This window comes from Antrostomus carolinensis, unplaced genomic scaffold (assembly GCF_000700745.2).
Source record: "Antrostomus carolinensis isolate BGI_N321 unplaced genomic scaffold, ASM70074v2 scaffold9062, whole genome shotgun sequence".
Taxonomy (NCBI): Eukaryota; Metazoa; Chordata; class Aves; order Caprimulgiformes; family Caprimulgidae; genus Antrostomus; species Antrostomus carolinensis.
The window spans coordinates 74,612-86,993 of record NW_010298985.1 but is presented as its reverse complement, the minus strand read 5'-3'; the positions used below and the strand labels follow the sequence as shown (position 1 = coordinate 86,993).

At 37.5% G+C, this 12,382-nt stretch overlaps 1 protein-coding gene across 1 annotated transcript in view; it reads left to right on the top strand.

The window, feature by feature from the left end:
* The window catches only part of PPP3CA (protein phosphatase 3 catalytic subunit alpha), a gene marked incomplete at its 5' end in the record, with an annotated part of 114,245 nt that overhangs the window by 61,065 nt on the left and 40,798 nt on the right, over positions 1-12,382 (top strand). Inside the window, 3 exons of the mRNA XM_010162636.1 lie at positions 3,117-3,228; positions 4,569-4,714; positions 6,692-6,831. Coding sequence (XP_010160938.1) covers positions 3,117-3,228; positions 4,569-4,714; positions 6,692-6,831 — 398 coding nt within the window. The remainder of the gene's footprint in view (positions 1-3,116; positions 3,229-4,568; positions 4,715-6,691; positions 6,832-12,382) is intronic.

Sequence of the window (12,382 nt, the reverse complement as noted above, 5' to 3'; positions counted from 1 at the left end):
AAAACAGCTTGACCATAGGAGCTGGGAGGTGGGCAGATTACTTCTTTGTTATAAATTTAATTTATCTGCTATTTCAAGAGCCAAAAGATACTAAGCAAGTAAGCAGGAGTGCAGTTTGAGGGCTGGCATTTAAGAAAAGTGACCTTTTTTTTTTTTTTTTTTTGGTCAAAATACCTTAGAGATGTCCAGATTGCAAGGTCTGTACAGTTTATGTAGAGTCATAGCAGAGCTGATGGTTGTATATTCTTGATGGGAAAAGTTGGAGAGGAAAACAAAAAAAAAAAGTGAAAATTTTGCTATTGGGAAGTAGTATTACTAAATAATTGAAGATTGTAAACTCAGATTTTCAACAAAGGCAAATTGTCATAACTCTTTTGACTTCAGTGAGAATTACAATATGCAAGGCATAATTTTTAAAAAAATAAAACCAGAATGTTTGCTCATTATATGTTGACTGGACATAAGTTTTTTTGTATGTAAGTGCCTGTGTAAGTTGAAAAGCCATGAAAAATTATCACACTGATTTGTTGTTTAGTTTGCATAGGAAAAAAAAAAAATCTGCTGATTAGTTCCTGTCTACTATTACAACATTACATCTCTGGACTTCTGAACAGAAAAGGGAGAATATTAAAGGGATTATCTAAACAAAATAAGCCTTCGATATGGTGCCACTGAAAACAATACAAATGTGAATGGTGCACTTACGTTACTTGAATAGTGGCAGGGAAACAGAACTTTCTGTACTGCATTGGTTCTCTGTTATCTTCTTGGTCTGGTTTTCGAGTGCTTCAAATGAAGCATTGAAAAAAGAAAAAAGTAAATCTACCAAATGCCAAAAAGATAAAACTTCCAAATTTATCTTCCCTGCTTCCCAAATCTGGATGATATTTTAAGTACGTAGTGCTAATTTCAGTCATGCCAAGGCTTTGTGAAAATGAAAGACTGAGTTATAAGGGAAATGTAAACCACTCCTCTCTCTCTCCACCCCCCCCCCCCCCCCCAATAAAATACTTCATCTAAGCACTAATAATTATGTTTTTCTAAATTATAAGGTGCTTTGGCAGGATTAGAAGCTCTAGGGTAACTTAGATTCAACTTTAAAAGCTGGAACATTTTTTTACGTAGTTAGAGGTATCACTTTAAACTTCTTGTCTCACAACATTTACATCAAATTTTTGCATTAGCCAGTAAGTTCAAAGAAGCGGAGGGTTGTGGGGATTCTTGAAGTAATGATGAAGTCATCATCAAAGACATGGAGAATTGCACTCGTGACATGAAGTCCAGGCTTCCTTCTCAATTGGAGGATTTCAATCTTCAAATCCAAATCTTCTCTCTGTGTGCCAACTCCAGCAAACGTTCTCCAGGCATACCCTCTGTGATTGTTTTCGGCCACAGCAGATAATTCATAATGCCATAATTTCATGCTGGATTATGTCAGCATGATCTACCAGGTGTTCTGACATCTCTTCTCACTTCCTGCAGTGACAATAGCACCTGGGGAGGCAGAAGAGGTGGCATGAGCTGAGAGGCCTTGCATGTGTTTCCAAGGAGAATTAATTTTGCAGGTTCTGAAGGATGCTGCCTGTACTTTCTGCTCTTTTTACCTGACTCTAGACCCTCTGAGTAGGAGAACAGAAATTACAGAGTGCAGGCAGAGCCTCCAGATGTTTACATGTAATAAATCCAAGACAAAGAGCTATGTAATTATCTATGGATAGTATGAGGTTTAGCACAAACATAAAAAATGTTGCATCCTTTTTCCTGTGGTGGTATTTTGAGGGGGGAATTTGGGGGAGGGTGGGGAGTTTGGGTGGGGAGTTTGTTGGGTTTTGTTTGTTTGTTTTTAAGATGAGGATTGTGTGGCAAATGAGGGAGCAGAAGTCAAAATGTTCAGATGTGATTAACATAATTCTCCTGTTTCTTCTGTTTATCAAGATATTCTGAATTCCCTGGAAGGGAATTCATACTGTACAAATTGAGAGGCATTATACTGACAAAATTGCTGATTTTGCTCTAAGCAGAAAAGCTATTGACTGTTAAGATAAATAAAATAATTTTTGTCAACAGAATGAAAGGGAGTGTTAGGAGGTAGTTGCAAATTAAAATGGAAGGGTTTTGACAGCTTTTGTTTCTCGTGCAACAGTTCTGCAGTTCATGGATGTTTAAGAAAGGAAAGGTTGGAGTAGAAATTGTTCAGACAGTTTTCTTGTAGACAGTGGGCTCATCTCATGGGATGAATGGGTCTTATTTCCATCAACTTCCTTGGAGCTGTGAGATTGTTAGCCAGGAACCTGAGCAGGATCATCCTGCACAAAGGATAAATCTTCCATGAAGTTCACCAGTTTACTCATTTATCAAGAGTCTCATAATGTTTGGCATCATTGCCCTGTCAGTTTTGTTTTCAAAACAACTATTTTAATTGGATGGTTTTGAGATGTCTGAGCAGAGGTTAGCCTCTCTAAGTCTTCTTTTTTTCATCTCTAAAAACATGTTTAGAAGAAATGTCATCTCAAACAGAAATCTTCTGGAAAGATAAAAGGTTTTATAGAAGCTTTGTAGTACCTTCCTTCATTTAATGCAGGAGCTTTGTGGATTATTTTCTTGGTTGTTTGTACAGAACAAAGTTAAGTGAAAAATGAACAAGCATTCATGTAAAAACTCTGAATACCGGAAGCCGAGGTATTTCCTGAAGTGTGAGTTAAATTGTTTTAGGCCAGCTTTTCCTTAAGCCAGGAAATGCAGATCTTCCAGTGAAATTGCTTCCGTGGTGAGTTTCTGCCTAACCTGCCAGGTGGAGAGTTTTTGAGATGCACAGAAATTCCTTCTTGATAGCTGTGGCCACTGAAGGCAATGCACGGCTGAACAGGGAGATACCACTTACCAAAAGTGTTAACCTTGAACAGAATATACTGATACTAGTTTCAGCCAGTCCAGGTTGAAGTGCAGATAAATGCTTGAATACAGCATAAGAAGAGTGAAGTTCATCTGTTGAAAATAAATGTTTCACACACAATACTTTTTCTTCTGCTAGTTGTTTTTGGTAGAGAGGAAAATAAGTGCTTGAAATAGGTTATTAATTTTGAATTATATTTTTCTTTCTTGTTTCTGATTTGCAGTGTGTGCTGTACTTGTGGGCCTTGAAAATCCTTTACCCCAAAACACTGTTTTTACTTCGTGGGAATCATGAATGTAGACATTTAACAGAGTATTTCACATTTAAGCAAGAATGTAAGTCTGCCTTAACCTTTTTCCTCTTAACTCCCTTTTCAACCATTTGATTTGTTATTTTGTATTTTATACTTGTTTCCCATCAGTAATTTTAAATGTACTTTTCACGTTAACTATCATTACTTTTAAATTGTAATCACTACGCTTTGGAGGGGGCTTCCAGTTGCAGGGCCTGGAAGAGGGTGTCTCAGTGTTGCAGGAAGGAAGGGATTAGACCATCCACAGAGCAGTGACCAACCCATACAAACCCAGGGGTGTCGTCACTTGGTGCCGCAGGTATGGGGACACTTCAGCTTGCCAGCCTGGCCTGGGAAGCTGCCTGAGGCTTCTGCGGGGCCATCTGGGCCTGGATGCTCTGGGTAATAAACCTGAGCTGCTGCTACTTTTTGCAGCAGCTGCCAGTTTGGTGCCACACACAGCAGCCTGGCAGTCAAAACCTGCCAGCACGCCAGCTCTGGCACCTCTGCAACAGGTCCCTGGTTGCTAGTGGAGGAGGTGGCATCTCTGGGTCTCATCTGCAGCAAGAGAAAAATGCAAGGAATTTTTGTGGGGTTTTTGGCTGGGTTTTTTTGTTCTTGTTGTTGTTCCCCCACCTCTTTAAGTATAGCATTTTCACATTTACCTTGTAAGTAGGCTTAAACTTTTTGGGCTGCTGTTTTTATAAGAATTCCTTTCTGTGTTGCAAGAAAAGATGCAGTGACACATAGAAGCTCATTAGATGTAGACCTTCACCAGCACAATGAAGCTTTTTTTTTTTTTTTCCCTGTGGTACTGTAAGCTGAAGCTATTGCCATAAGTCTGTGTTTCCTTTTTAGCATTGGAGATAAAGGAAATGTTAATTGGCTCAAAGGCTTCATGGTTTACTGAGTTTAATATACATATTGGTAAATTAACATTTCAGCTTCATTGTACCACCTTATTCGTTTCATAATGGCATTTCTGTGGATAATTAATTATAAGGGACTGGGCTAAAGTTCTGATTACTTCACAGTGAGTATATTGAGCGATGAAGTAGTAGATTATAACCATTCAGCACACTTTTTAAGGCCTACTGTATAGATTTCATGGCAGAGTATAATGGTATATTAAATTGTTTATTTACAGTTTTTTAGAAAAATATAATAAAGTTGGCAGAACTTTTGTTAGTTTCATCTCAGAATCTGAATAATTTTTCCAGCAGTGAATAACAGTAATCCTAAAGAACTGAGACAAGCTTTGCTACAGTCCTCAATGCAAGAGAGAGCAGTGGGAGCAAGATTGAGATATTAAGCAGCATCCTAATTTCTTTTTTCCTCTTCAATACTGATGGCACTTTCTGATACCATCTTAATCTTTAAAAGGTAAAATCAAATATTCAGAACGCGTATATGATGCCTGCATGGATGCCTTCGATTGCCTTCCCTTGGCTGCTCTGATGAACCAACAATTCCTGTGTGTACATGGTGGCTTGTCTCCAGAGATCAACACCTTAGATGACATCAGAAAAGTAAGTCTGAATATTGCTCAGGTCTAATAGTGAACAGTTAATCACCAGCAACTAAAACTTGAATCCTTTCTCACTGTCATTCATTTGTGTAAGATGCTTCTAAGTCATTTTGACGTTCATATTGACATTCTCACCTTTTAAAGGTCTTTTTAAATAGTACATAAAAGGGCTTGCCACAATTAGTCATATTTTATTGAGGGGAGGAAATCACCAGCATCCAGTAAAACAAAGGATGTATCGTCTTTGTGTTTAAAAAAAAAAAAAAAAAAGAAAAAAAAAGAAAAAAGTGTTAGGTATATAAGTGTTTAGGAGCAAATGAATATATAGAATTAATTTATTTTAAGTAATATCTGCTAGATTATCTGAGGGAGTTGATTGTGCCACTCTGCTCCTCTCTGGTGAGACCCCACCTGGAGCGTTGCATGTTACCAAGGATTATTTTTTTTTTTCAGGTGTTTTGTAAAAGATCTCATTTGATATTTCTAAAAGAAAGTATTTAAACCATTCATTCTTAGCATTTCCAGCAGGAAATATTTTCTCATTTCTTGCTTGTAGTTTGAGATGGTAAAGATGGATATATACTTCTGAGCTTTAAAGTTAGTAAAAGCTAAATTATATTCCAAGGTTAATTTGTAGCCTACTAAGAAATTAATACGGTTAAAAAACAAATACAAAACAAAAAACCACAACAAACCTTGAGCCAGTAATTATGTGTTTTTGTTTAGAAGCAATTAGATTATTAACTGTACTTTTAAAAATTACTGAATGTAAAGTTTTGTTTCTGAGGTAAAAGTTCACCATCTCATTAAGCAAAAATTAGTAGGCTTTGCAACAGTATAATGGCAGAGTAAAGCTGTTTAGCTCTCAGATTATAGATTAGGGTCATTAACATCTTCACTCTTCCTCCCCCGCCCCCAGCAGGTTTATTTGTCTTTGACAATCAGCAAGAATTGGTTTTGCATATTTATGAGTTTTTATTTAATGTAAATGAATTATAGTTACAAAATGATTAATTGGTAGAGGGCTGAAATAAGTTAAAAGTGTAGAAATGCTATGAATATTTCATGATGAGGATGCAAATGTAAAATTATAGAGGTCTCTTATTAAAACTTTTTAACTGAGTGTTGTAAACATATTAAACCAATTCTTTCTCTTTGAAAATTTTTTCTGAGGAAAAAAAAAAAGGTTTGTTAGGTATGCTACTATATCATTACTTGGTATTTCTGCTCAGAGTAGAGAAAGTCTTGCAATCCAAAACAGATTCATATACTCATCTTAACAAGGAATGTTTTTATATGAAAGAGTTCCTGCAGAGGAATCCTGATTTTTAATTTTTCCCTGTTTTACTATAGTTTGTCTTATTTGCAGTATGATTCTATATAATTTGAATTTTTATACCAATAATTGGGCAGAAAGAGGAGTTTTTAGCTGCTTAATTAGGGTTCAGGTTATGAGAGCAACAAGAATGTCGTGGCAAGATGCTGTAATGCAGAGATGTTATCTTGGTATTTAAATACAATTTTTTGTGAAAATGTTTTAAAATCAAAATGAGAAGTTGCCTTGAAATAACTATTGTATTTTTTTCTTGAGGTGCCTCACTAACATAAAACAAGTGCCATGATATTAGAAAAATCATGAAATACAGAAATACCATCTTCTCTTGTCCACTGTAATGTTTGCAAAAAAAGTTGAAAAAGGATAAAAAATTGAACACAGAAATTCACGTAGAATGGGAATCCACTGTACCTCTTAGTTTTTAGTTCTATCTGTTCCTTCTCTATTAGTGTTAGCAAGGAGTGTTTTACTGTTATTCAAAATCCATTGCTTTAAAGCTGAGAGCAACCCGAAGCTGAAAAATAGATTGCTTTGAGTCTTTGTTTGACAACCCATGGAATGAAAAACAGTAACTTTGCTTCAGTGTTTCTATGATACGTAGTTGAAAGAAGTTAGTATTTCTTTGTCTCCTATTTTTCTTAGTTAGATCGATTCAAGGAACCACCTGCATACGGACCTATGTGTGATATCCTGTGGTCAGACCCATTGGAGGACTTTGGAAACGAGAAGACTCAGGAACACTTTACTCACAACACAGTCAGGGGATGCTCGTACTTCTACAGGTGAATATCACTGCTTTCAGTGGGTTTCTGTACATGAACTTGTTTTGCAGTATAAATGCTTGCTTGAAGTTTGTGGCGCTACTTAGATAATTGGGCCTTTTTATCTGCAGGCTTGCCTTGTTTTCAGGTGAATTCATGCTTGGTTTATTCGTAGGTTGCTTTCATCCAGAACTGAGAAACCCTAAAATGACTTAATTTTATTCACTAAAGCCTGTGTATTTTGCTTATTTATGTTCTTGCAAGTTAGGGAATGAATGTGTCACTTTTAAAAAGGGGGAGGTAACTACATTTCTAATTTGAAAATTAGAATTTAATTTTGAATGAAAGATGCCAGCATTGGAAAACTCTCTACATGTTGCTCAGCAGGGTAAATAAAAATTGTGATTTCCCACACACAGAGGTACTTCTTTTTTTCCTCCCAGTTTTATCAAACTTTTGTCTATGTTTGGGAATCATTATTCCCAAGAAATTCACGATTTGAACAGCATTGGTTAAATGGGACTTGCTGAGAGCTGAAGTGCAGACAAGTGCCTGTAACATTCTTGCAGAAACATATATGGCTTTAAATGCAAAGACATCAAGTTGTAACTCATCTTTCAAATTATTTCTTTCTATTGGTGTCTGTTAGTAAAATATAAATGTGATAATAGTCCTGAAAAAAGTAATAGTAATGGGGATAGAAGGATATCTAAAAGCAAAACTGTAGGTTAGTTTGTGAATATTTAAGGAAAACTTTCTTCTCTGTCTCTTTTCTGCTTAGGGATAGTTGTCCCTTAAGCATGGGGGGGGGGGGGGGTGCATCTCTGTGTAAAGACTCAGAAGAGTCTTCCTGCTGTATATTAAAGGAGTGGATTTTCTTGGGTTTCAGGGGGTGTCCCAGTGTCCCCTCTTTAGCAATGCCCAGGGAGACCAAAGCAAGCAACGAACAGTTCCCATTTCCAAGTTCTGCCTGGGTGCTGACAGCTTCTCCATTCCCACTGGTAGGCTTCTTGGTCTGTAGACCAAGTCCTGTGGACACTGGCAGAAGACATCCTGTTAGGTGTGCTTAAGCTGGTGATGAAGAACCTCTCAAGTGCTACTTTCATTCTCTGTTCATCATAGGAAGGGACTGTATTGCCTTCATGAACAAGTGTACCTTACATACATCGTACCGTCTGACAGGGTGGGGATTTTGAGGTGCTAGGCACAGGGGGGCTGCTTTTGTTACGGTACTTAAGAACAACTTACAAGGACGCCAGAGTAACAAAACTTAATTTAAAATGTAATTTTTGATCAGGAGAAACGTGAAGATGCTATTGAGATGTTAAGAGGTTGTTGAACTTTTTGAAGGCAGCGGTTCTGCTTCAGCCCCTGCTAGCGACATCCAAGTCTAAGTTTTCCCAGGAAGTTCAGCAGAAACAAGGAATTCAGCTCTTCTAGTTATCTTAGAATATCTCACCTTGAAAGTAGCTGACCTGTAGCTGTTTAGTAACATGTCAAAAGTAATTAAATGGCTTCTACCAGTAACCAGGAGACAGAGCTGCTAGAATCAACCTCCTTGGGTGGTACCATTAGCAGAAAGGTAACAAGTGGTTTGACTTTTAGAAATTAGTTTTCCTAGTCCTTTCTTTGAGCCATAATTACTCCAGCGTGGGGATGGCTGAGAACAAAGCAGTTTGCACTGCAACCTGGGCTGCCAGCACACACCTTTTGTGGGCGAGTCATAGCGATGCCTTCGGATCAATAACATCTGGAAGGTGCTTGATAAATGTGTTTGGTCTCATTATGAAAGGTGTCAAACTGTTGCAAACAATTGATCTCTGCAGAAATGGGCTTATGACTCTGAGGGCTAAAATCATTCCTCTTCCTCTCAGAAGCACCAGACACTGGTGCGTGCCTGGGACTTCCAGGCACTGCTCATTGCAAACAGTAACAGCATTTTCCCCTCATGAACCTCTCTTACAAAAATGAAAAGCCTTGCAAACGTGCCTTGTGCTTAGATACAGGACTTACTATATACTGGAACAACTTTTAGATTTTTCGGAGTTTTTTTCATAGCTCTGTTTCTTACAATTACCGTAACATTTCCCTAAAATATATATCAGTTTTCTCCTGAAAATACATCAGATCTAGTCTGTGTCCTGACTCATATTCAGAAAAGTGGATATTTCAGGAAAAGAGGAAATATTTGGAATATACCCAGTTGTCAAGTTATGTGTGACGGATGTGTAGCTGCATAATGACACAAGCAGACGACTAGCTTGGAGTCACGTTATCTTGAGATTATATAAAGGCACATGTTACTCCTAAATGAAGTGCCTAGTCACTCCGGAAGGTCACTAATTATTTACCTAATGATAATCCCTGGCAAAAAAAAAAAGTATCTATTCATGTGAAATGTCTGATTTTGCTTGCCTTTTCTAGTTACTTCCTGAGAAAAGGAGCAAATTTCCCTAAACAACCAGCTCAGCTTGTAAAGGAAGGACTGAACGATGCAGTCCTCCTTCAAGAATGTCTGGTGATAGGGTGGACTTTGTTTATTCTTCAGTGAATAAAACTTTTTAGTTTGTTCAGTCATTTCCAGAAAGGAAAGTTAAAAGATAGCAGTGTGCATTTTGAAGGAAGGTCAGGAAGATTTCAGGCACACACATGAGCCAGGGGAATGATTTCTAGATGATTAAGATCTCTTAATCAATTGCAGGAAATAACTGTAATAAATAACTTTCATTTTATCAGACACGTTCATTATAATGGCAAGTTTCAGGTGACTTTTCTCTGATTTAAAGTTATTCCTATAACAAAATAGCAATATAAGAGTAATGTGGCTTTCTAACTGTGTGCACGCAACTTGTTAATAGGACTTTTCAGCTTAGTAATACATTAAATCTTTTCCATTCAGCCAAAACTCATTTGTGAAATGTTCAGCCATTTGTGTGAGGTAAATACACATGAGAAGGTATAAAGATTGTAGCTTACAGTAGTCTGACAAGCTTCTTACTGCATTTCTTAGATGGTCACTCATATACAGCCTATTAAATTTCAAACTGATCAAGTTTTTCTTCAAGAAATTTCCTTTTGTGTAAGAGTTCTTAAAACTGTTATGGCTAGCACTGTAAAATGTCAGCTTGAAACCACAGGCCTAACCTGTCCTTTAGAAATGTAGAGAATCATCAGCTTAATTTTCAAGGGTGCTACGGGTCAACACTTCATGCACGCCTTTTGCATTCAACAGCATTTTGCAGTGTGAATTGTCAAAACTTATGGATCCTTGGAAATAGCAATAGCACAATGCCACAGTGAAAAGTACTTGCAAAATTTAAGTAATTCTTGGTAATTTATTAAAGTTCTCTGTACCTTAAAGTGAACAAGGAGTAATAGTTAATAAAATCTCATTTCCCCTTTCTGAAATTTAAGGTTGTGTCTTTTGCAGTTGTGGTTGTGTTTGATGCAATTTCATGTAAAAGTAGGAATAACTAATGGAGTGCTAGTTGTGAAAATTGGGTTTTTTTAATTATGAGTTAAGTGAAGCTTTTCTTTCATGCTTACTCAAAATAGTATTGTATTCAGGGAATGTTATGAACAAGAGGAAATTCATTTGTATGTGAGGGATGTTCCCCCCTTCCTTCCCTGCCTCAGATTTTTAACTGATCCAACTAAGTTGGATCAAGACAAGAGGAAAGATTATCTAGTTTTGCCTTGAATTTATTTAGTGAGTTTTTATTTGCACTTAGTTGGTTGCACTGGTCTTGCCAGTGACCCATTGCACTTATAGAAATGACTGAGAATTACTGTACTACTAGTCCATGAAATAAGAAATGCATCTGACTTGGCAAGATATACTGCTATTATTGTCTTGAGAATGGGTTCTCTCAGTGATCAGAAAGCTTGAAGTCAGCTTTACTTTTTTTCTCTCTGAAAATAATATTAATCTTTGGAGAGACAGCCACTAAGTGGGTTTAGCCAGTTGTTGGGGCATAGGGAAAACTCTCTCCTTTCTAAGCCACACTAGGATGGGGAATGTCATCATTCCCATAAGACTTAACTGGATGGATGAAGAATTAAAATGTTCTTTCATTGCATTCAGACAAAGTTACTATGAGCATGCATGGTCCTAACCATGAAAAATTGTGATTGGATCCGTGCCCAGCTTGTTTCATTTGCTTTGTGTCAAAGCTCTGGTAAAGAACGTTGGGAGTTTGGTTGCACCACTGAGTTAATTAGCAGTGTCTTATCCTATGTAAAGTATATCAAGGGCTTCCTATCAGGAGTAAGCACATGTGCAAGCTTAACACTCACTTTCCGGGATCATTTATGTGTGTGAGACTCGGTTACTGACTGTTAACAAGAGCATGAGAGTGGCATGAGCCTGGCCAAAATCAGTGATGGCCTCAGAAGTAGAACAGATACTCAGAAGCTTTCTGCAGGCATGGTGCTCCAGACTTGAGTTTTCTTAGTTTAATATCAGTTCTTAAAGAATGTTGAGCTTTATAAAGTTGGCTGTTGACTACATAGAAGAAGAAACAAAAAAACAAAGGCAGAAATTGTTAGCAGTGCAAGAGTGACTAGCATTGCAGACTCCTTGAAGAACTTCATTTGCCAACCTTAGATAGCAGTGAAATGGTTCAGCCTTACAGATGCTCTGGGGTAGAATAATAACTTTGGCCCTGTCGGCACATTATTTCAGTGGTTTACACTTTAAATGCATGTTAAGTTTGTGAGTATGCAAGAACTAGAAAAATGTCTGCTAAAAGCTTTTGAAAACTGTAGCGTGTTTCACCTCAGGGTGTGAGGCACGTTTGTAAGAATGAGTTTTTTGCATTTTAAACAGATTATTTTTCCCACTTTTCCACTCTTCCTTCTCCCAGGCCAGAAGCTTTTTGCTGCCCTCACATTATCTGCCCAGCTGTATTGGTAGAATTGCTTGTGAGCTTCATCAGACCTGGGAACGCATCCAATTTTAAAAGAATGACTCTGCAAAAAAAGATATGTGTATATCTGTTCTAATCCCATGCAGTTCCCTGCTCGGCTTCTCAGTGCAGCTCTGCAGATAGCACAGCTAAGGGCAAGAAAAAACAGATGGAAAGGGAGGTGCCTGGGGCAGCAGAGCAGCAAAAGCATTTGCCTTTGGAGACTGAAATGTGAGGCCAATGGGCTTTGCTGAAAACCTGGTTTTGTATACGCGTGTAATGTAATGTAATGTAATTAGAGAAGCTTTTTGGCTAAATTTTAATGTCCTCTTTTTAAAGAAATGTTTATGCCTCTGCTTTAATGATGTGATGAAGTATATGGAAAAAATTAAATTAAATCCATCCAGTTTTTCCAGCTATCAGTGGAAGAGCAATTTGAAAACATCTGCCATTTTGGTTCATGTTACCAAAGTATTTTCTCTTCCGAAACTGTGTAGAAGTAATCAGTGATCGTGCAAAAGAGACCTCAGAACTAGTAAACTACGCATAAGGCATTTTAATGAAAAAAGGATGCCAAAGTAGGGAATATCACAGTCACATACTCTATGGAGAATAGCATCTCTCTAGCTTAGCGGTGGGGTATTTTGTTTTCTGCGTGAGTCACC